The sequence below is a fragment of the Uloborus diversus genome, chromosome 1 (assembly GCF_026930045.1).
Source record: "Uloborus diversus isolate 005 chromosome 1, Udiv.v.3.1, whole genome shotgun sequence".
NCBI lineage: Eukaryota > Metazoa > Arthropoda > Arachnida > Araneae > Uloboridae > Uloborus > Uloborus diversus.
Genome location: NC_072731.1, coordinates 238,774,433 through 238,795,572, shown reverse-complemented (window position 1 = coordinate 238,795,572; position 21,140 = coordinate 238,774,433). Strand labels below are relative to the sequence as shown.

Sequence of the window (21,140 nt, the reverse complement as noted above, 5' to 3'; positions counted from 1 at the left end):
AATGGTCAAAATTATAATTAACTGTGAAGGATTTCAAAGCATATTTTCGTTACCTCTTATTTTCGTTACCTCTTAACGCGTCTTTGCCATGAAGAACCTTTTTTTTTTTTTTTTTTTTTTTTCTTTATATAGAAGAGTAGGAAAAAAAATCCGTATAAATCTTTTTTCAATCTTTCACCATTAATCGAAAGAGAAAGCTCTGCTACATTAACCCGCTAAGATATAGTAACTTTCACTTTGTCATCACCACCAGCATAATGGCAACATTCTATCCGCTTGATGAATACAGGGTGGTACTTCTAAAAGAAAATACATAAAAAAGAAGAAGCACTTCGTTTTTCTTGAATAACAGACTGATTGGGCGATTAAGCTACACAAGTGCCCTCTTTGGTCTATTTAATCTGGGTCCCTCATCTGGAAAGGAGAGGAGAGGACTCTCGATGTTGATTACAGTTACAGTTTGGCGCAACGATTAAGGTTACACATGAGAGCGTGTCATCTTGCGTGTCCCTCTCATTAGGATTTACACAGTAACGACTTTAAACAACTTCTGAGAAATTTCCCCTACACACATGCTTTATGGAGGGAAAAAGGGATTAAACAAAGTTCTTATGAAGTTCAACAGCTCGTTTATATTGTTCGTGGAATGATGTGAATTCTGTTCCTATTTTTCTACAAATACATGTTTATTTTCTTTAAGTATTTATATATTTCTATTCATTTCTCATGTTTATTATTTCATAAAAATGGGATTGTTTCCTTCAGTCAAAAGTACTACTTTTAGTCACTGAAATTGATAGAATAAGCAAAAAAAAAAAAAACATTTTTTAAATTTCCCAACAGTTGTTTTTTAATTAATTTTTTTAATGTCCGATTTTCAAAACAAGGCGTGGTCCTGATGACGTCACAAATGATGCACTTTGCCGCATCTTTCTACCACGGTTCCACGTTATGATAATCAACAAACGAATAAAAATTGCGCTCTACGCTTGCTATCAACCATATCGTTGCCAACACACGTGACTGAAGATGCGAATTAAATATTTTGGTCTGTGAATGGCAACACTGAATGGCATTTCATCATTTGTGATGTCATCGGGCAGAAACATAAACAATGAAAGCGCACCGATTTAAGTAATTTTTTAAAAAGATTAAACTTAAACAAATTATTTTAAAAATGGTCATATCCCATGTTTTTAAGCATGCTGTTTCAGAAAAAATTACTTTTAAAATTTTGGAAACGACCCCATTATAAATTTTGAAGCATAGAAAACTAGATCACGCCCCCATGTATTTAAAAATATAGGGTTGGTTGGGGGAAGTGGGTCACTGGGGTAAATGAGTCACCCTCCTAAAACTGGATATGGATTTGGATTTTATACTTGTTTACACTGATCATGTCATATATCATCACCGTGATAGGTTTTGCATATATTCCGGTTTCGTGGAATTTTTTTCTAGGTCATAAAACTTTTAATAACTAGCTGCGTGCCCGGCGTTGCACGGGCTACCTAAAAAATGTAAGAGCAGTCCAGTTGATGCTTTTGTAGTACACTGACACTAGTTTCTAACGCGTTAAGGAATAAATAAATGCGCGTAAAGCAAGGTTTGCAAAACACCAGTAAAACATATTTTTGCCAAAACACCTCATCAACGTTAATAATCGTTATCAATGATACAAGTTATGAGTACATTTTCAGTCAGCACAAAAGGGGAAAATATATGCATTATCAACTATAATCTTTACTCACGTTAAACTGAATTACATCTGATAGACTATATCGGAAATATTTATGCACAATAACAATCCGCTTTTTACATAAAATAGTCTACTACCCGGCGTTGCCCGGGAGTTTATTAATGCAACATACCACTCAGATAAATATTTGGATGGATTCTATCCACATGGTCGTACAAGAATTACATCAATCCGTTTTCCAGGTACAAACCCTCAAAGAACTCAAATAACTTGTAAATCACTCATTTACTTTACGACGTGCACGGTCCACCTCGAAAATAAAAGTTATGTCAAGTGACGCGAGTTCAACACTCAGGCTTGAACCAAAAAAAAAAAAAAAAAAGTCAGTGAAATTTTGTGGCAGATTGCGGAAACCCCCATAAAGTAAACATTTTAAATCCCCTGATTACAGGAAAAGCCTCAAAACAAAAACAAGAATTTTACCTGAGCATATTCGAGAAAAAAAATGGCAACAGATCTTTCATCTCAATGATTTTCTTCACGCTCACATACATTTTAATAAAAGCATTGTTGCGGAAAGTTGAGATGAAGCACTGAATAATAATTTAAATGGAGGAAAGCCTTCGAAAAATAGGGATTTGATTTTGAAATCTAAGAGTCATAATTAATAGTTTTTAATTGATATCTCCGCTAATTATTATCGGAAGATTATGTTAAATAGCTAAACATGAAGACGGGAGGATTACGAATCCATCGATACCTGGTTCGATGGTCAGTTCACTGTCGTTCGGGAGAAGAAGCTTGGACATAGATAGATAGATAGATACTCAGATTTTATATGTATAAGATAAAAACTTTTAATCAAAGTTCAATCGTGAGGATTGTTAAGTAACTTGCGATGATCTAAACTACTGATTATTAGTCCCTCTATTAGGGACCTAACTCTGCTTAAAGCTACATATGTTTGACCTTTAGCAATAAGTCAACCGCAGCTACATAAGCAGCCTGCATAACTCATGATGACGCAAGCTCGGAAACGTCGTCAATCAAATCTTTCTCGCAAAACTTAAAAAATCCGTCAAAAAAGTACACGTCGCGAAACTCAGTCCCGGAATAATGACAAAAACAAATTCAACATGTTAGAGATGAAAATCGAATTAGTAGACATAGTAAACAAAAAATTCAGGTCAGTGAAAACGCTACCTGCATTGTCATACGCTGTGTCACACGCAGGTAGCGTGCGACACGATCCACACCTGACAATATGGCAACTGGTTGTTGATATGGTGAATTTTAATTACTTTCATGTGTTTGGTAACACTCCCAAAGTTAAGACAAATCGGTTGACGTAAGAATCATCAAAATTGGCCAAGGCGTTTAGCCTCTACATCGCCACATAAGAACAAACATACATACATAAATTCAAACACATTACCCTCATTTGCGTTGCGTACGCGCAGTCGAGTAAAAAATTAGGGGCCCCTCTATGAAGATGAGACCCCAAGCCTAGTTGACCAGTGCGGTAATCAAAGCCTGTTTCCATCTCATAACTCTACTTTCAAATTTACTTTTTACTAAAAATCAAAACTGAAATTTCATCTTTTTAAATACTACATATCGGTCAATAAACACAATAAATATGAATATTTTATTCCTCACATAGTTTAGAATAGCATAAAACTTGTGTAGTGATTTTTCAAAGCAATAATTTCAATTCATTTTATATTATGCACATAATATAGTGTTAACTTAACCTGTCAGTAAAAATGCTACTTTTATTTAAAAGAAAGTGAAGCAATAACAAATATTATGCAATCCGATTTTGTAAGTGGGGCACCAATATGAAAATATGTTCGTCTTAAATTCAAGTTTAGATAGATTTTTTTTTCTTTTTCTTTTTTTCGCAATACGGATAAAAAGGTGAACATACACTTTTTAAATTTGTAAAATTGTTTTTGTTTTGGACATAAAAAGCAGAACTGAAGTAATTCTATTTTTCTTAACAAGAAAATAATACATTGTAATACTCAAAAAGTTTTTTTTTTTTTTTTTTTTTTTGAAAAGCTAAAAATCTTTATGAAGGGCGAAAGAGTATTTTATGAAATAACTAGTGGCACCCGCACGGCTTTGCCCGTAGTAGAAAATTAAAAGGTCTTTTGGTTCGACTGTATATTTACAAATATTGTATGATGAATTTCTCGCCAATTGGCTTGCCCATATTACGGTTTCACGTTATGATAACTTGGCAATTTACTCGTCCATCTTATGATAATTTTGCTCGGGAAAATGTTCTTAAAATTGGAATAGAAAAAGAACAAAATCGAATTTTCGAAAAATCGCTTCGAGGTGCATACCCCAATGCTGCAAACTAATTCTGTGCCAAATTTCATGAAAATCGGCCGAACGGTCTAGGCGCCATGCGCGTCACAGAGATCCTGACAGACAGAGAGAGATCCGAACAGAGAGACTTTCAGCTTTATTATTAGTAAAGATTGCTGCTATTATAGAAATAAGCGTATAAAAATATAAGCATTTAAAAAGTGGATTTTTTGAAATAAATTATGAGTTTCATCAGAAGTGAAATTATCACTTCAGGTCTTGCATCTAAATTTATCCAACTGAATTTAAAAGTGCAACGACAATTTTCACTCAATTTCTCTTTGTGCCTCTTAATTTCTTTATTTTTTTCTAAAACAAATTTGCTGCTTAAAATCTTTTCACATTGTAGAAACGAAATTTTATTTCAACAGAAAGAAGTAAAAGCTTAAAAACAGTTTATGAAAAAACTTCATTTACGAGAACTATAAAACAGAACAAAAATATGCTCGCAAGAATCATGGACGCAATCATGGATTTGCGCCCATGATTGTCTTTAATTCAGCAGCATCGAGAGATTAAAATTTTCATCGAAGAAAAAATCAACGTCGATAATATTAAAATTCGTAAGGGGTTGATAATATACGCGCCGCGAAATCCATAGATGTTGCCTAAACAACCAATATTTGCATAAGATCTCTACATTATTAGCGGCATGCAGTCTTTATTTTGGATTCACCGTAACCTTTATATGTAAGGGTTTTTTTTTTTTTTTTTTTTTTTTCGCAAGACGAATAATAAGGCGAACATACACTTTTCACGTTTGTTTTGGACATAAAGTTTTATTATTATTTTTTTTAATTGAACAAATAAAAAAAAATTAACGTCAACGATAACGCATTTTTTATTTATTTTATTTTATTTTTTGGCACCAAACAATTGAAAAAAATGTGCAAATTCCGAATATATTTTCAATTTTGGGTTTCAAGAAATGAAAAAAATTTATCATCATTAAAAATGAAAATAGTACCATATTTCGTAGATTTAACATTGACAGAAATAAATATGGCTGAATCAAAATAAAATAAATGCAAAGCGCAAATGTTTATACTATGACTGTTGAGTCGGGGAGAAAATGGTTCTGACTTCGCAGCCTTGGCAAAAATACAGACTCGGAGGGAAATGACTGACTCCGACTTTTGGAATTTTAAAGCCTCCCCCTCCCCCTACTCCGATTCCTTCACCCCCAAATCATGTCAACTCTGACTCCACGTCTCCGACTCCGACTGAGAAGCCTTGTTTTTTTACTGTGAAATAATGATTGTTCAGATGATTAATTTGTTATTTTCATTCTGATTATTCTAAGTAATTAATTTTATTTTTGGCAGCGGGAATCAAAAGGAAACTCGAAATGCTTTACTAACAGAAAGAAACTATTAATAACATTTTTAGTATTTTTCCTTCAAAAAAACTTCTTGATAGTATTATAGCCTTTAAGGATAAAAGGCTATAAATTTAATCGTACACATCGTTCTTTTTCTTTCTTCCTTTTTTTGCTTTAACTCAGATCATTCGTTCATTTATTTTCTCTTTGTTATTATTTTTATCTCTTTAATGCTTTTTTTTTGAGGATGGGGGGGGGGGGGACTTTTCCATTACAAGTGAAAATTTTTAATTAAAAGTTATAATAGGGGTTAAGCAGCCAGAACAGTCAATCGATACATTTTCCCACCGTTTCTACTTTCCATTTAGAGTTTTTTTTTTTCTTTTTCTTTTTTTTTTTTTTTTCATTTTTAGTATTCAATAGTTTATGCACTCAAATTTTCCTTTTAAATACTTTAATTTAACAGTCTTTTCAGATAATGTCGGCTAAGTCTGATGTTTTATTTGAGCAGAGTGTTATTTCGCTGGAAGGATGTAAATAGTTTTTAAAAATTTCAGAACAAAAATAATATGTATTCATCTATTTTTCTCTCTTTTTCTTTTTTATTGCACTATTCCTTTCTCCGGAAGTTGTTCGAGTATTGTTTCTAAATGCATGTATAGGTATTTTATTTATACACAGACACATTTGTTTTTTATTGAGGCTGGAAAACAAAAAAAATATTCCAAACCCTAATCTCAAATAAACGCCTGTTCAGCTTACATGGCCTTATTCAGGAGAAGAAAAAAGAAGTAGATAAATAACGGCAGATTTCGCGTCTTATCAAATAGGTACTAATTATTTGAAAATTCGTTACATATAACTCTTAAAAGCTTCAATCTTTTACTTTTACGGTATCGGGAAAATTATTATGTATTTTTTAATTTGTTTGCATAAATCGTCGACCTGAAAAGTTCAGGTGCAGATCCAAAATAAATGAAATCGATTTTACTATTTATCAAAGATATAGGTCATTTTAATAAGCTTAAGCGTGCTTCTCAAAAGGAAGATGCAGACAAGATGGCTTAGTTTCTAGTTAAAAAAAAAGCAGAGTCCGATTAAGGTTTCATAAGCCCTAGATCAAATCTTTTTTGTGAAATGTCCTGTAGTCAAACCATACACATTTAGATATTGGCTGAAGCAATTCCGGCTATTTGTGGGCCCCTAAAGAACGGGGATCCTAGGCCGCGGCCTAGTTGGCTTATTCAGTAATCAGACCCTGAAAAAAGGGGTGGGAGTTCATAAGTCTTCAAAAATTATTTTCACACTGAAACCTCCTGAATGGGGTTGTTTCCAAAATTTTAAAAGTTTTTTTTTTTTTTTTTTTTCTGAAAGAGCATGCTTAAAAACATATAGGATCTGACCATTTTTTAAATAATTTGTTTCAGTATAATATTTTTTAAAAAATACTTAAATCGGAACGCTTACATTGTTTACGGCTTCTGCCATGACATCACAAATGATGAAATGCCATTCAGTGTTGCCAGTTGTTCACAATGCAAAACATTTAATTCGCATCTTTACTCACGTGTATTGGCAACGATATAGTTGATAACAAGCGTAGAGCGCAATATTTAATTCGCTTCTTGATTATCATAACGTGGAATCGCGGCAGACAGATGCGCCAAAAGTACATCATTTGTAACGTCATCAAGACCACGCCTTGTTTGAAAAATCGGACGTTTCAAAAAATTAATTTAAAAAAATTATTGGGGAAATAAAAGTATTTTCTGGGGTCCATGTTTTTTTTTTTTTAATTTTTGCTCATTCTTTCCATTTCAATGACTAAAAGTGACTTTTGACTGGAGGAAACCACCCCATTACGACTAAAATGGGAAAAATCCGTCGAAATTGCTAAAAAGTACAGGAGCTCAGCTCCCGTGAGCTCACATGCAAATTAAGCCCTGGATGCATATCTAACCTTTTATGCTACGAAATATTACTATTCTTTTACCCCCGGACTTCTATTGTTTCAGTCATTATTCTACAGGAAGGAAACAAGTCAAATCAGAGCCAAATGTAAATGCCAAGTGTACTGAAATTACAACACTCAAAAGAGAAGAATTTCGGGGATATAAAACGGATAAAATGAAACTGAAACATTTTCTTTCGAATTTCACAGTATCGGAATAAACGTTAAGCTTCTGAAATCGACGGGATTACTGATGTGTGGCGTTCGAAAAATACTTGCGGCCATTGTTCTTTTGTCTCTCGGAGTTTGTAGAATACATCTAGGAGACACTTAAACTGACAATAGAAGATAATTTAAAGCGCGTGCCGGGTGTTTGCTTGTATTGAGCTTATAGCAACTGTTAAAGTTTCGAGAACGTGTGCGCAAGTTGTTGGAGGGAAGGCTAGTTGTGAAATCAGACCTTTGGATGTTCAATCTAAAAATAGAATTTTTTTTTTGAAAAAGATGGTCTAACATGAGTTTTACAAAAAATATGTCGAAGAAATAATTCGAAAACTCACAATAAAAGCTTATTCTTAATTCCTGATATGACTTTATTGTTAGCTTCGTGCACACAGCTTTATTTTTCTTCCGGTATAAGATAATAACCGCATTGGCTAGCATAATCTGCGTAACGATTACAATAAAAATAAATTTCTAAATCTGGAGCAGAAAATGTTCGCTGGCATGTTGAACTGCTTCTCTAACTTTTTTTTGATAACATTGACCATTATGATCGTAGTCCAGGACCCTAACTCCGTTTCAACTCCCCCTCTGTTAAATCTAAACATATTTAACTTGTTGCAGGTAGGGGGCATTTGATTAAATGTCCTAAATTCTTACTTCATCATAATTTTACTGAATTTAAACTCGAGAGACAGCACTAGATTTCAACAAAACTATTTATTAAAAACAAATTAAAAACATGGTTAAAGTTTACACGCTCGTGTGAAGAAAAATGAAGCAAAAGTTCCTGACCGCACAACACCGGCAGTTTTATACATTGGACAACACTGTTGCCTCACCAAAAGTAAAGACATTAGAAAAATAGAACAAGGTTAATTTGCATAAACATTAATAAACAAACAACATTAGTTAGTAAACAATAACACAAAACATTGAGAATATTCTACAATTTAAATTCTCTATTTTCTGTTCTAACACCCTCCCCTTCCTCCTTCACGGAACAAGACATCTCGACTTCTGGTTAGTTCACTTGATTTTTTTTATCTGTTGACTTTTGGCTGACAATAATTAAAATTTTAAAGTAAGTATAGAATTTGGATATAGTACAATGATTTTGAGATTTGGTTAAAAAATATAAAAACAACATTTTAGTACTTTTACTGGTGGAGATTTCCAGACTCTTTTAGATTTAGTGACCAGGGCTTAGTGACCAGGGCCCGAGCGATATTCAGGCACTATGCACTTAAAATTCAATCGTTACGAAATCAAATGGAGAAATCTTCGTATAAGAGAAAAAAAATCATTGAGGTTAGTAAGAATGAAATCTTGGAAGGATCGATCATTAAATAAATCACTTATTGCAAATACTATGGTTTTGACTGCAATTTCTGGTCTAGCATTTAATCTCAATAAAATATCAGCTTACAAAAAACGTAGGTCCCCCCCCCCCCTTTAAACAGAAACGTTTTCAAAAATATTTTGTTAGTATAGCCACTTATTTTCAGATATTTACTTGATATACTAGCTCTAGCTACAAATCCGAAAATTTTCATATAAAACACTGCTGCAGAGGACAAACTAAACATGTTATATCTCCACTTAAGACCATTAATTTATACAATGAGCTAACCAACAAAGTTTTCCATTCGTGCACGAAACATTCCTAGTCAGAATATCAATGCATAACCATGCACCGCTATATATCCGTGGTATAAGCTTCAGAATTGGAAATCCCTCCTCTTTCAATAAAAGCAGATTTTGAAATCAAGATTCCCGGTCATTTGCAACTGTGCTTTTCGGATTTAGTGAAAGGGGCCAGCAATAAGCAGAATCCTTGCCGCGCTCAAATATTCATCAGCTCGATGTCCGGCTTGAGAGTCCCAGTTGTCCAAGTTTCGAATGCGAGAGGGAACAACAGTCCATGTGAATTAAGTGGGAGCTTTAAATTTTGATTTGGCTGCGTTTGTCTTTAATTGTAGATTACGTTTTAAAAGTCTGCCATTGACTGTCCCGAATCGAGGGATAATGAATACCACATTCAAGCGCATCCCCTTTGATCTCGCTCGCAACAATCGCGCTTTAAAGTTGGCTCAATTGAATAAAGCTGTTTAGAACTAATTTTAAACATACTTCAAATAGTTAGCGGTCGCAAACCTTTACACGTTTAAAACTTCCTGAACTTGAATTGTGAGCAAGTATGGAAAAGCTTTGGAAAGATTATCAAATATCAGATTACAAAGGTCAAGTATTATCTCATAGGTATAACTAGGTTCATTTAAATGCAGTTTTTGTGTTTTATAAAAACACCGTTAAATCCCATTATAACGAACTCCAAGGTACCGTAAATTTTGTTCCTTGTAACGGAAATTTCGTTGTAATAGAGTTCAAGTAATGTAATAGCAGTTAAAACGGGTATGAAGATTTATTTCGTTGAAATGAATATTTCGTTGTATTGGCATTCGCTGTAATGAGATTTTACTGCATGTAGTTCATTTTTACACTGAATTGAGTGTATTTTTTTTCAATGTGGTATCTAACAAGGCATGCAACTAGCAATTACTCGGTTGATTACCCATGAATAAAACTCTTTCATGCCGAAGTTCATTAAGTATAATGTAAAGTAATATTAATTTTCTTAATTGCGACAGACACGTGCAGAGATAAATTTGAAGATGCAACAATGTAGCGAAACCACGTGACTCTCCGACGCAGATTAGACATGTGATAAAAGTATCGCACTGTTTATAGTAGTAATTGAAACAGTTTGACAAAGAAATGATTCAAAGGATCAGTTCGGGGGTATGCCGGAAATCTGGTCATGGCTTCAGCCGGATATCCGTTTGAATGTCTGTGTGTTTCTTTCTTGTCTTTTTAAATTTTTTTAAAGAATATTTATTTATTGATTCATACTTCCTTCTGTTTTTACACATTTCCATCACCAGGGGTGGGCACAGAAATTTCGTGGCCCTTCACAAAAAACTTTTACGGACCCATATTGTTTACCCCTACGTCCCTACATACATTTCACCTCCCATTGTAGAAATTTCGGGCCCCCTTCAGGCTCGGCCCCGGGCCAACAGGCGTCCTTTTCTCAATCCCCCCCCCCCCTCTGTACGCGAGCATTCTGCCATGGGAGTAGAAAATATTCTGCGATATCTAATTTCGTTGCTTTTGAATTATCAAAATATAAGATTAATATCAATGTGACAGTTTACTACTGGTTTGTGTTGGTGATTACATCTAGTCTTCTGCATGCATGCACATTTTAAGAAGTACAGTAAAACCTGTCTACAACGATACTGTTGGGACCTAAAAAAAATATCGTAATAGACAGGTTATCGCTATAGAGTTTGATTATTCATGCTGACATTTTGCTGGGGGCCAAATATTATATATATATATATATATATATATATATATATATATATATATATATATATATATATATATATAGTTATAGACAGTATCGTTATACACAGCTTTCACTGTAATTGAGAAAATTTTATACATTATTGATATAAATGCAAGTTCAGTTTTTATAACTATCATTAGTTTTTAAAAATTAAAACTAAATTTTTTTTCTATAAGAAAAATAGCCATATTTTGGAATGAATTGAGTGAATGTTTCTATCAAATATACAATTGGTAAGGAAGGATATGAAGTTTCGTTTTATTGATTACATGTGTTAAAAATTTAGTCGATATTCAAACCTCCAAATGCGATATAATTCACTTAGAATTCTTACAACTTTTATGTGTCTAAATAGGTCACGAAGAATCATTCCTTCGCTGCTTAAAAAGGTGAAGATTTGTCAACAATGATTTCAACACCCTGATCTTTAATTAATTGCCTTGAACTAAAATTTCTATTACCGATGTGGCAAAATATGCACATCACTAGATAAACTACGCAATCTCGTTACATTTAGTTTTTTGATTTGTTTTCTATTTCTTCTGATCAAAAATGTGTAAAGAGCTGTGTAAGTTTTGTGAGGACCTCCAGTTACATTCTTAAAATACATTTGGAAGTCGATGAAACTTCAACGCACAGTTAATGTTTTCTGTGACCTGATTTATTTCGAACTCTTTCATTCCAATATGGTATTTTTTTTCCCCCGGCAAATTTTCGTTTTGCGGAATAGGGAACCCTTACCCCTCGACCCTATCAAAAGAGTGAAAAGGACGGACAATGCTCTTGGAAGACAACCAGCCCACAAAAGTAAGCATCTTTTCCTATTTCGTAACACGCTTGCCAACCCCCAGTTTCCTTTCTTCTAATCAAAAATGTGTGTTCAACCAAGTTTTGTGTGAACCTTCAGTTAAACATTCTTGAAATACACTTGGAAGTCGATGAAACTTCAAGGCACAATTTATGTTTTCTGTGACCTGATTTATTTCCAACTCCTTCATTTCAATACGCTTTTTTTTTTTTTTTTTGCAGGCAAATTTTCGTTTCACGGAACGGGGAGCCCTTACCCCGCGACCCTATCAAAAGAGTGAAAAGGACGGACAATGCTCTTGGAAGACAACCAACCCACAAAAGTAAGCATCTTTCCTCCTCTCGTAACAAGCTTGTCAGCCCCCTTCTCAGGTAAGGGAATGACACTGTCGCAGGTGGATTATCCGATAACCGGGAGAAGTCGAGATTCCTGCCTCTCAAGGGGGGGGGGGGGCTTTCGCCTTTTCCTCAGCTTTCCAAGATAAGCTGCTTATGCGAGTACACATTCCCCGCTTTGTGTATACATGAGTGACAGATTGTAGCTATAGGATGGCGGGGTGGCGGAGTGCGACTCTTTTGGTGGCTGTCAGAATTACAGCTCTTGGAGAATGCCCGCGATGACATGGTTAACGGGGACAGGTGGACGGAAACTTATATATATATCGTTGGCTTAACCCGAAGACGCTCATCCCCGAACTGGAATGATGTCGTGTGTCGTATCCGATCTCATTTCGGAAGATAAAAAAAATTAGCTTTTTAAATTATATTTTTATGAGAACTCAGAAATAAACTAAAATAAAATGAATCACTAAATATTGTTCGTAAAAATTAATTTTTTGAAATTAAGCACGAAGAAGCAAAGGGGATGTAAGTTCCAAAAAATTAAAACTGACTAGTACCTGATTACTTAATTGACCAACGAAGCTGTGGTCCAAGGTCCCCACTTTTCAGGGGCACCCAAATAACTTAAATTGTCTGAGCCAATGACTAAAATTAATATTTGACTTCCCGAAACAGTACCTTGAACCTAGGACCTCCTGATATCTTAATCGTCCTTCTATCTTGATATCTATTGCAAATCGTAATAGGAATAATTCTCTGCTTTATAGTAGACGTGGTCAATGCTGCTTATAAGCATGATTTTTGAGACGAAAAAAAAATCAATGAAAGGTAAAAGCCTACTTAGAGTTTGAGGCTTGCATGCGTTTTACTCAAAAATTTAAAAATGTCTACTTATATTTCTTTGCTTCGCACTACCTCAAATATGTTTTTGAAAGTTACATACTAAGTGGACAAGAGATATCTCGCGAAGAACCCTAAACATCCAGAGAGCTACATGTTCAATAGACAAGATATATCACCAAAACGTGCCAGGTGTTTAAAGAAACCCTAAACCATTGCTTGACATTAATTTGTTGGATTTAAAATTAGAAAAATGATTGGCTAAGTTTTTTAAAAGCAGAGTGCTCCAATACAAACTGTGAAGACATATTTCTTAATGAATTCACAGCAATCGTATCAGTGTACTGTACATGTCAATGTACATATCAAGAAGTGAGTTTGAAAATGACTTTTCACAATTATCCACAAAGAGAAGAAATTGATAAATTTGCAGTAAAAAAGAAAAATATTAAGAAGTTTTATTCTGGAAGTGGGCATCGAAACATATATTCTATTTGATAATTTTTCATGGAAGATTTGACTCTTTGGAAAAGTTGATCTGTAAAATTTCTTTAATTTCTCGATTTCGCGAAGTGAATCAATTTTATTTCTTACTCTAAAGAAATTCCCAAAAAAAAAATACCTATTTAAAACATTCATTGAATGTTCCGAATCTTTCGACAAAAATACACGTTTGCAATGGAGCTAAAATAAAGCGCAGAATAAAATGTAAACACAGGACATCAATGATCTTGCTTTTCAAAATTATATTATTTAAATCAAGCTTTTAGAGATAAAAATAAAGTTTTCTTTTATTTTATTTATTTTTTGATATGTTTTTTGAAACTATCTTATTTTTTAAACTATGTTAAAAGTGTTTATAAAAATTCTCCAGTAAAGATTAACTCATTAGCTAAACAAATTTCATGTTAAAATTTGTTGACTACAAGAGAAATTTATTTGACAGTCTAACGCGTAATCATTAATGTACTGTAATACAGATCAAAACAATAAAGCATTATTTATCCAATGTCAGTGTTTAGAAAAATATAAAAGTAATTCGAGGAAAAAGTCAATGAATTCGCTATTTTTCTGAATAACATTTTTTTCTAATTTAAAAAATAAACGTCTATAATTGATCAAAAAAAAAAAAAAGTTTTAAAAATGAGGACTTAATTTCTTGTTCTAACATATCAAGTTTTAGCTTGATTTGTTTGCATAACCATAAAAACGAAAGAAAAAAAAATAACGATGTATTTTGTATTGAATCATTTTTTCCCTCATATTAAAAAGCAGATACTTATTAAAATTTACAACGCCACTGTTGATCATGAAAAGATAACAGATCCCATATAAGAAATTATTTTTCAATGCACAAAGCTACGACAAGCACTTTCTTGAACTAAAGATAAAATTACATTTACATGTTTGAAATTTAATCAGTGAGCCAGGAGTGCCCACCTAGGTGGGGGAGGGGGGTGGGTCATAGCGCAGACTGCGCCATTGAAATTTTTAGGGGAGTTGAGGGGTATTTTCCACTTTTCTGGGTGTTCTTCCTTTGGGGGTTTTTTGTTATATTTAGGGGGGGGGTGCGCCCTTGCCCTGAGGGGTATTGGACACCCCTGAGTGAGCACTGTTAACGAACTTTTCTTCTCGGCGTTTTTCATATGAAAAGAATCAATGCCTGCCACATAAAATAAAGGGGGGGGGGAGGAATATTCTAAATCGATATAGCTACGCACTGCAACTATAACCATATAATATCCTTTCTTCTTTGATCTCACTCAAAATGAGTAAATTTCTTTAAAGGTAAAACCAAATTCTTAAGCAAAACAAATTACTTAAGAAATGTGAAAAAATATTTCGGAACGTAAACTTAGTTCCGGGTTTAAATTTTTAACTTTTTATACAGTTGACGTCTATATCTGACAGCAACATGCTCCAGATTTTTCACTTATTCTTATACTTAGAGAGAAGTTTAACGGCTTAAACTTTCAGCTTCAAAAAAAAAAGTAAATGAGATTGCATTGTTCTCTTTTAAAACGTTGAAAACTTCAAAAGTATATTATGCAAGAAATATTTCTTTCTCTCTCTCTCTCTCTCTCTCTCTCGAGATCACTAAATTCAGACTTTTTAAAATCAGATCTAGTCCACTTTTTGTCATTAATCCTTCAATCCTCAAATGTAAACACAAAAAAAAAAAAAAAAAAAAAAAAAAACTCATCTTTAACACTAGACAAAATTTACTTCTCTTTATAATTCTTCTCCTTCCCACAACACAACCACACAACATATCTCCCGTCCCTGCCTAATGCCTGCCATTCAGCAGTAAATTTCGTGTTGTGCTGTAGGCGTGGCTAAAGCAAACACCGAGGAAAAGAGCAAGAAAAGCGGTCTCGAAACCCTTTCAACCCTGCTTCCCCGGAGAGTTAAAAGAAGATTACTCTTGTCAGGTGGTTCAAATGCTTATGTCAAGTTCGCCAAGACGAACGATGTCTCAAGAAGCGCCAGACTTCGGGTGTCACTTGACCTCCCGCAGTGCGTCTGTGAAGAGACACAACGGTGCAAAACTGAGGGGCGGAAGAGTTAAGTCCCACTTCGAGATGGGTCTCATATTGAAAATGAACCAGAAACTTTTACCTCAAAAGGGATTTCATGGGTCTTATGCGGTGTATTCAGAAAGACGTGTATTCGTATGATGGAATTATGACAAATTAAAAGGTATCGTATAAAAGGTTGCTTAGCATTCCCTGAAGTTAGATGTGGTGTAACGTGTCTCCTAGTGGGAATAAAAACTTGAGATAAAAAATTTGGACGTAGGAGTTTACACTCCTACTTCTAACAGAACCAAATCATGTGGTTGAAACTTTTTCCACAAAGAGGATTTTGTCTTTCATGGTTCTTTTGAGGTGTGTTCAGAAAAATGTATTCATATGATGGAATTACGACGACTTTCGTACTAAAAGGCTGCTAAGCATTCCCTGAAGTTAGTTGTGGTGTAACGTGTCTACTAGTGGGAATAAAAACTTAAGATACAAATTTGGACGCGGCCGTTTACACTCCTGCTTTCGCCAGAGCTAAATCCAGAGTCTGATTAAGATCTCCAGAGGCCCTAGACCAAGAACTTTTTGTGGGGCCTCTTGCAGTCAAACCATACTATTTTTGCCATTGGCTTAAACAATTTTAGTCATTTGGATGTTCCTGAGAAGCAGGGACCTAGGCCATGACCTAGTTGGCCTTTTCAGTAATCAGGCCCTGAATAAGTTCTCTATTTGAAACTTTTACCGCATAGGGAGTTTTGTCTTTCATGTCTCTTTTGAGGTGCATTCAGAAAGACGTGTACTCATATGACGGAATTATGACGACTTTCGTATTAAACGGCTGCATAGCATTCCATGAAATTAGTTGTGGTACAGCATGCCTCCTAGTAGTAATAAAAACTTAAGTAAAGAGTTTGGATGTAGGTGTTTACACTCCTACTACCAACAGAACTAAATCTTCTGGTTGAAAAAAAATTTAATGTGCTTAGTAGAATGAATTTTAGTAGCTAACTGTTGATTCTCAAGGGTGCAAAATTGATTTTTGGATAAAAAAAAGCGGCCAGTCCATAAATGATGTTACACTTTCATAAACCATTTGGTCCCCTCCCCCTCCCTGTAACAAAATTTCCGTTTTCTACCCCGAAAAAAACCTGCTTTAAAATTTGTTTGCTTGCTGAGTATAGCCGCTAAGGATGCTGGGAAAAACAGATTTCTTGGGTACAGCCGTACAAACTTCCCAACTCCTTTTTTTCTTTTTTGGAGTTGAAACGGTTGTTTCAAGGAACAAACGCTTCATGCGAACGCGGCTAAAGTGTCCCACTTCACCTTACTCTTACAATCCCTTGTGACATGTCACGTTGCTTTTCCTAAGTGAATTAGTATTTTAAAAAAATATTGCGTGATGTCTCTTCTTAGTGGCAAACTCACTATTTCACAAATCCCAATCCCCTTAAAGTATGACATTTGTGAACGGTCCTTAAAGAAAATTAGAAAATAGTAAATTTTTGATGAATCAAATGCTGTTATATACTTATTTGTGTTTTTACTACGAGCGTGCAGTATGTCTGGCATGGACAGTGCAATTAAAATATTATAAATAACTGTTTTTTTTTCCCCTTGCTGCCACAGAGGACACTGCTCAAGCAGGTTGGTTAGGCCCATCCTCCTATTGTCCAATTCCGAGACATTTCGTTATTGAATCAGCCAATTTGTTTTGTAATTTGGCATGCATTTCATTTTTCATATCAGAATGTTTCCAGGAAGGGATGTCAGATATAATTTACACTAGATTAAACTAAACGAGAAAAAGCAACACCAATTGGATTCAAAGCTTTGGAAAGCAACTGTATTATTCATAGTTTTTACATATAGGCGACTAAACAGTTTAAAAATCGTAAAAGCAAAAAAGAGATTCACCACAAAGTTTCAATTCAATATCATGGGAGAAAGATGTTTTGCTCTTACCGGAATGCGAAGCACTGTCTGGTCGACATAAATCCGAGTTTTTCGGGGAGCCATAATCACTTGGACATGGAACCTCGGAACTTTTTTCCTGAAATATAAGAGAAAAATGTGTGTCAGTTATATGAAAAAAAGTCACTGAAATAAATTTTCTAAACTGCACATTAAAGTCAAAAAGCATCACGCAATGTACCTAAGGTCGTTGGTGATTTGTTTGCATTATGCATTTTGAACTGATAAAAATGAACAAATAATACAACCAATAGCTATATAACAATTTCAGCTATATAATTGCATAATTATGCTAATGAATAAGGAGAAAAAATATCCTGCCATCTGTCCCATGAAATTTTGAAATTTGAATCAATTGAAACAGGAATGTTTAGGGGGGGGGGGGTCAGTCACTTAATTGCTTCATTTTGCAATGTCTATTTTTCAACAAAAATCATTTTAAGTCATAGTTCATATTTTCTTTGTTTATAAAAGTTCTTGTTGGGACGAAGTTAATTGATTTTCTCATCTATAGTCAAGTCTTTGCTCAATTCGGCATTTGCAGACAATCTTTCAAGTCATTTTTTTCACCATTCGAAGAACTTCATCAGCTATGAAATAGTGGAAAACCCGTAGTTCTTCCTTCGTTGAGCCCCATCCCCTCTCTCCTTTTATATTTACCTTGAAACTTTTTTTTTTTTTTTTTTGTTCTAGGGCAAAATAAGCAAAACGCTTTTCAAACTTTTGTTTAAAATAACAAATGAAACACTTTTCTTTTTACTTTATCCAAATAAAAAATAGTAAACATGCGCCCACAAAGGGGAACTCCCTCTCCACACATCAGAATTTTAAAAGAAAATTTGAGTATAAATACCGAAATATTTCAACGTAAGCCATTAATGCATGACTGCAAAAAAATTACTTTAAACTTAATAAATTTAATCCACATTGAATTTGCTTTTTAAATTAAAACAATGTACGTATTTTAGATAACAAATCTCCACCTGCCTTCTAAGGAAACAAAAATGTAAATTCTCTGAAAATGGTAAAGTTCATCGAAATTCCAAAATGAAACGAATTTAATACTTTTATGTACTTTGTGAACCGAAGAAAATTAAAAGTATTTCCTTTGATTTGAAGCCTTGAAACATTATTTTCGTAGACCCTCTCTAAAATTATACGCATATGCGCCCATTAATATGCTCGATAAAACAAGTTTCTTTCTGCGCGTAGCCCCCATCAATCTATTTAATTTTGGCAAGATGAGGAAAGAGTTTAAAGAGGATTTGTCTAATTGCCCACGTTCTGTGCAATAGACTCCAGGATGCGCAAGCACTATAAAACTATAAAGTACATTAAAAAAAAAAAAAAACCCCAAAAAAAAACGCATTTTTATTAGAAGTAAATTGAATACTTGCGACACACGCTCACTTATAATAATTGTTACATTTCTCTCAAACTAATGATTTTTTCCTTTCTTTTATAAAGATAGTTAATAGCCTATTCGAAGGAAAGAAACTTCAAAATAGGTGTTGCCACTTTTCATCTAAATCATTAAAGTGCGTGACGCTTCGAAAATGGCCATTAAAAAACGATCGATCAAAACCAGAACATTGTTAATCAACTGCCGGAAGAATTACAAAATTGCATATTTTAAAGTGGAACGTGCTTTCTCAACCCTGGGGGCATTTTTAGATTGGAAGGAATGTCACTCATAATCATAACCACAACCTATAGGGTTTCAGTAGAGCGCATTTATTAGAAAATAAGGCTTGGAAATGCTCTTGAAAGCAGAAGTTAGAAGTAATTGGAAACATTATGTGTGGCATGGTAATGAAATATTTAAAAACCATTTACCGCATCTGCGATATGCGCAATTTGGTAACAAGATTTTCAAAGCATTATCAATGCATCGGCGAATTTAAACTTAAGGGGTTACGACAGTACCTCAAAAATGACCAAACGATCAAAAAAAAAAAAAAAAAATTATAGCTTATTTCAAAACTAAACACTAGTCCAAAAACAGGAGAAAAGTTTCATTGCTTTAGTTCAAATATTGAAAAAGTTATGAGTGGTTTTAAGTCATGCTCGCTATATGTTCTTATGCAAAAAGAAAACTTTAACTTTATTTTTCTCGATGATCGTTTTTTTTTTTTTTTTTTTTTTTTTTTTTGTGTGTGTGTGTGTGTGTGTGTGTGTGTGTGTTTTCGTGTCATAAGAATCCCTAAGGATTTTTTTCTATTAAAGATACAGCATTAAAGTAATACTTTTTGCAATTAAGATAATATATTTAACAAAATTGTGCATTGGATAAGCATTTTATAAATTACTCAAATGTTTAGAGCATGTTATACCTTTCAAAACCAAATTTTTTTGAAAAAAATTACGATTTTTTACGTAATTGATCGTAGAAAAATTTCTAGTAAACACAAAAGCAAATGAATGCACAGATTTTTAGAGATGGTGATTGTGATCGTTTAGCAAAAGCTTTTTTCATATTAGTTTAAAAACAAAAAAAGCCAAATGTTTTGAATTTTTGAAAAAAGTAAGCAGTATTTTAAAATTTTTAAAATAAATTATTGATTACAAAGTAAGCAAGCATGTTATGGTTTCAACGAAAAATATAATTTACTTAAATTGAAAAAAATTGCTTGAAAGGTACTATGATGACCCCTTAATTTAAATAATATTGATGTCTTAGTTCAAGTCAGTGGTCTAGCGACAGGAGCTTACAGGTGGAGGGAGGGAGTGCAAATTTTTTTGGACGTTTAAAACTTCTGAAAAGAGTGAGAAACTTCAGAGGTTCTCCCCAGTAAATGTTTTGTAAATGTAGCCTTAAAAATAAAATTTTTGGCTACGTTTGTCGATATTAAGAAGTGGTGGTAAGTTCGATGGGTCTCCCCTTGAAATTCCATGAATCTGAAGTCTTAAACTTTTGGCTACCTTTGTTGATGCAAAAGGAGGGGGAGCGAATTATCATGTACTTTCATTACAACAGAGAACGGAATAAATTACTTTCAAATTTCCAAAGCTCCAAGATATTACGTTTCGACAATACAACTCAGACTTTTATTTCGGAGGAGGTTTCACGAAACACATTTTTTAAAACATTTATATGGTCTATCAAATTTGGTTTGTTGATTTTTGTTGCAATTGATTACCTAAATGGAGGGAGGGGCTGCTCTTACAAATCGCCATGTTATTACATAATAAATGAATTTCTCAATAACTACCATAAACTACCATAAACACACAATGAGTTTGTACAATTTTTCAGTCATACTAATTCAATTCCCAAATAAAATTGAAATAATACGTAATAAAAACAAGAATATTACTTTTGTCACCAAAATATAAATAAATAAATAAATAATGAAAAGCATTTCTTTGGATGAAAAATTTCTGAGGGGGTTTGAACCCTATAAACCACCCCCTTGCATACGGCCCTGATACAACTCATTCATAATTTTAGTAATTTGTTTGAACTCCAGTATCCCAATACTATTGACAAGAAATAAAGAAACAATATGGATAGGTTTCCCAGACGTCCCGGTTTTCAATCAAAATCCCAGCGTCCCAACCGGTTTGCTTTATGTCCCGGAAAAAGATAAATTTGATTAGATAACCAAAAAAGTCTACAAATAATTAACTGTTGAAGATTATTTTGGAAAATTATTTTGTCATTTGAAACA

General features: G+C 33.7%; 1 protein-coding gene across 1 annotated transcript in view; it reads right to left on the bottom strand.

Annotated features, from left to right (window-relative positions):
• LOC129225971 (protein pangolin, isoforms A/H/I/S-like) overlaps nt 1–21,140 on the bottom strand; it is a 238,450-nt gene that overhangs the window by 198,065 nt on the left and 19,245 nt on the right. The window contains exon 2 of the mRNA XM_054860544.1: nt 17,461–17,548. Coding sequence (XP_054716519.1) covers nt 17,461–17,548 — 88 coding nt within the window. The remainder of the gene's footprint in view (nt 1–17,460; nt 17,549–21,140) is intronic.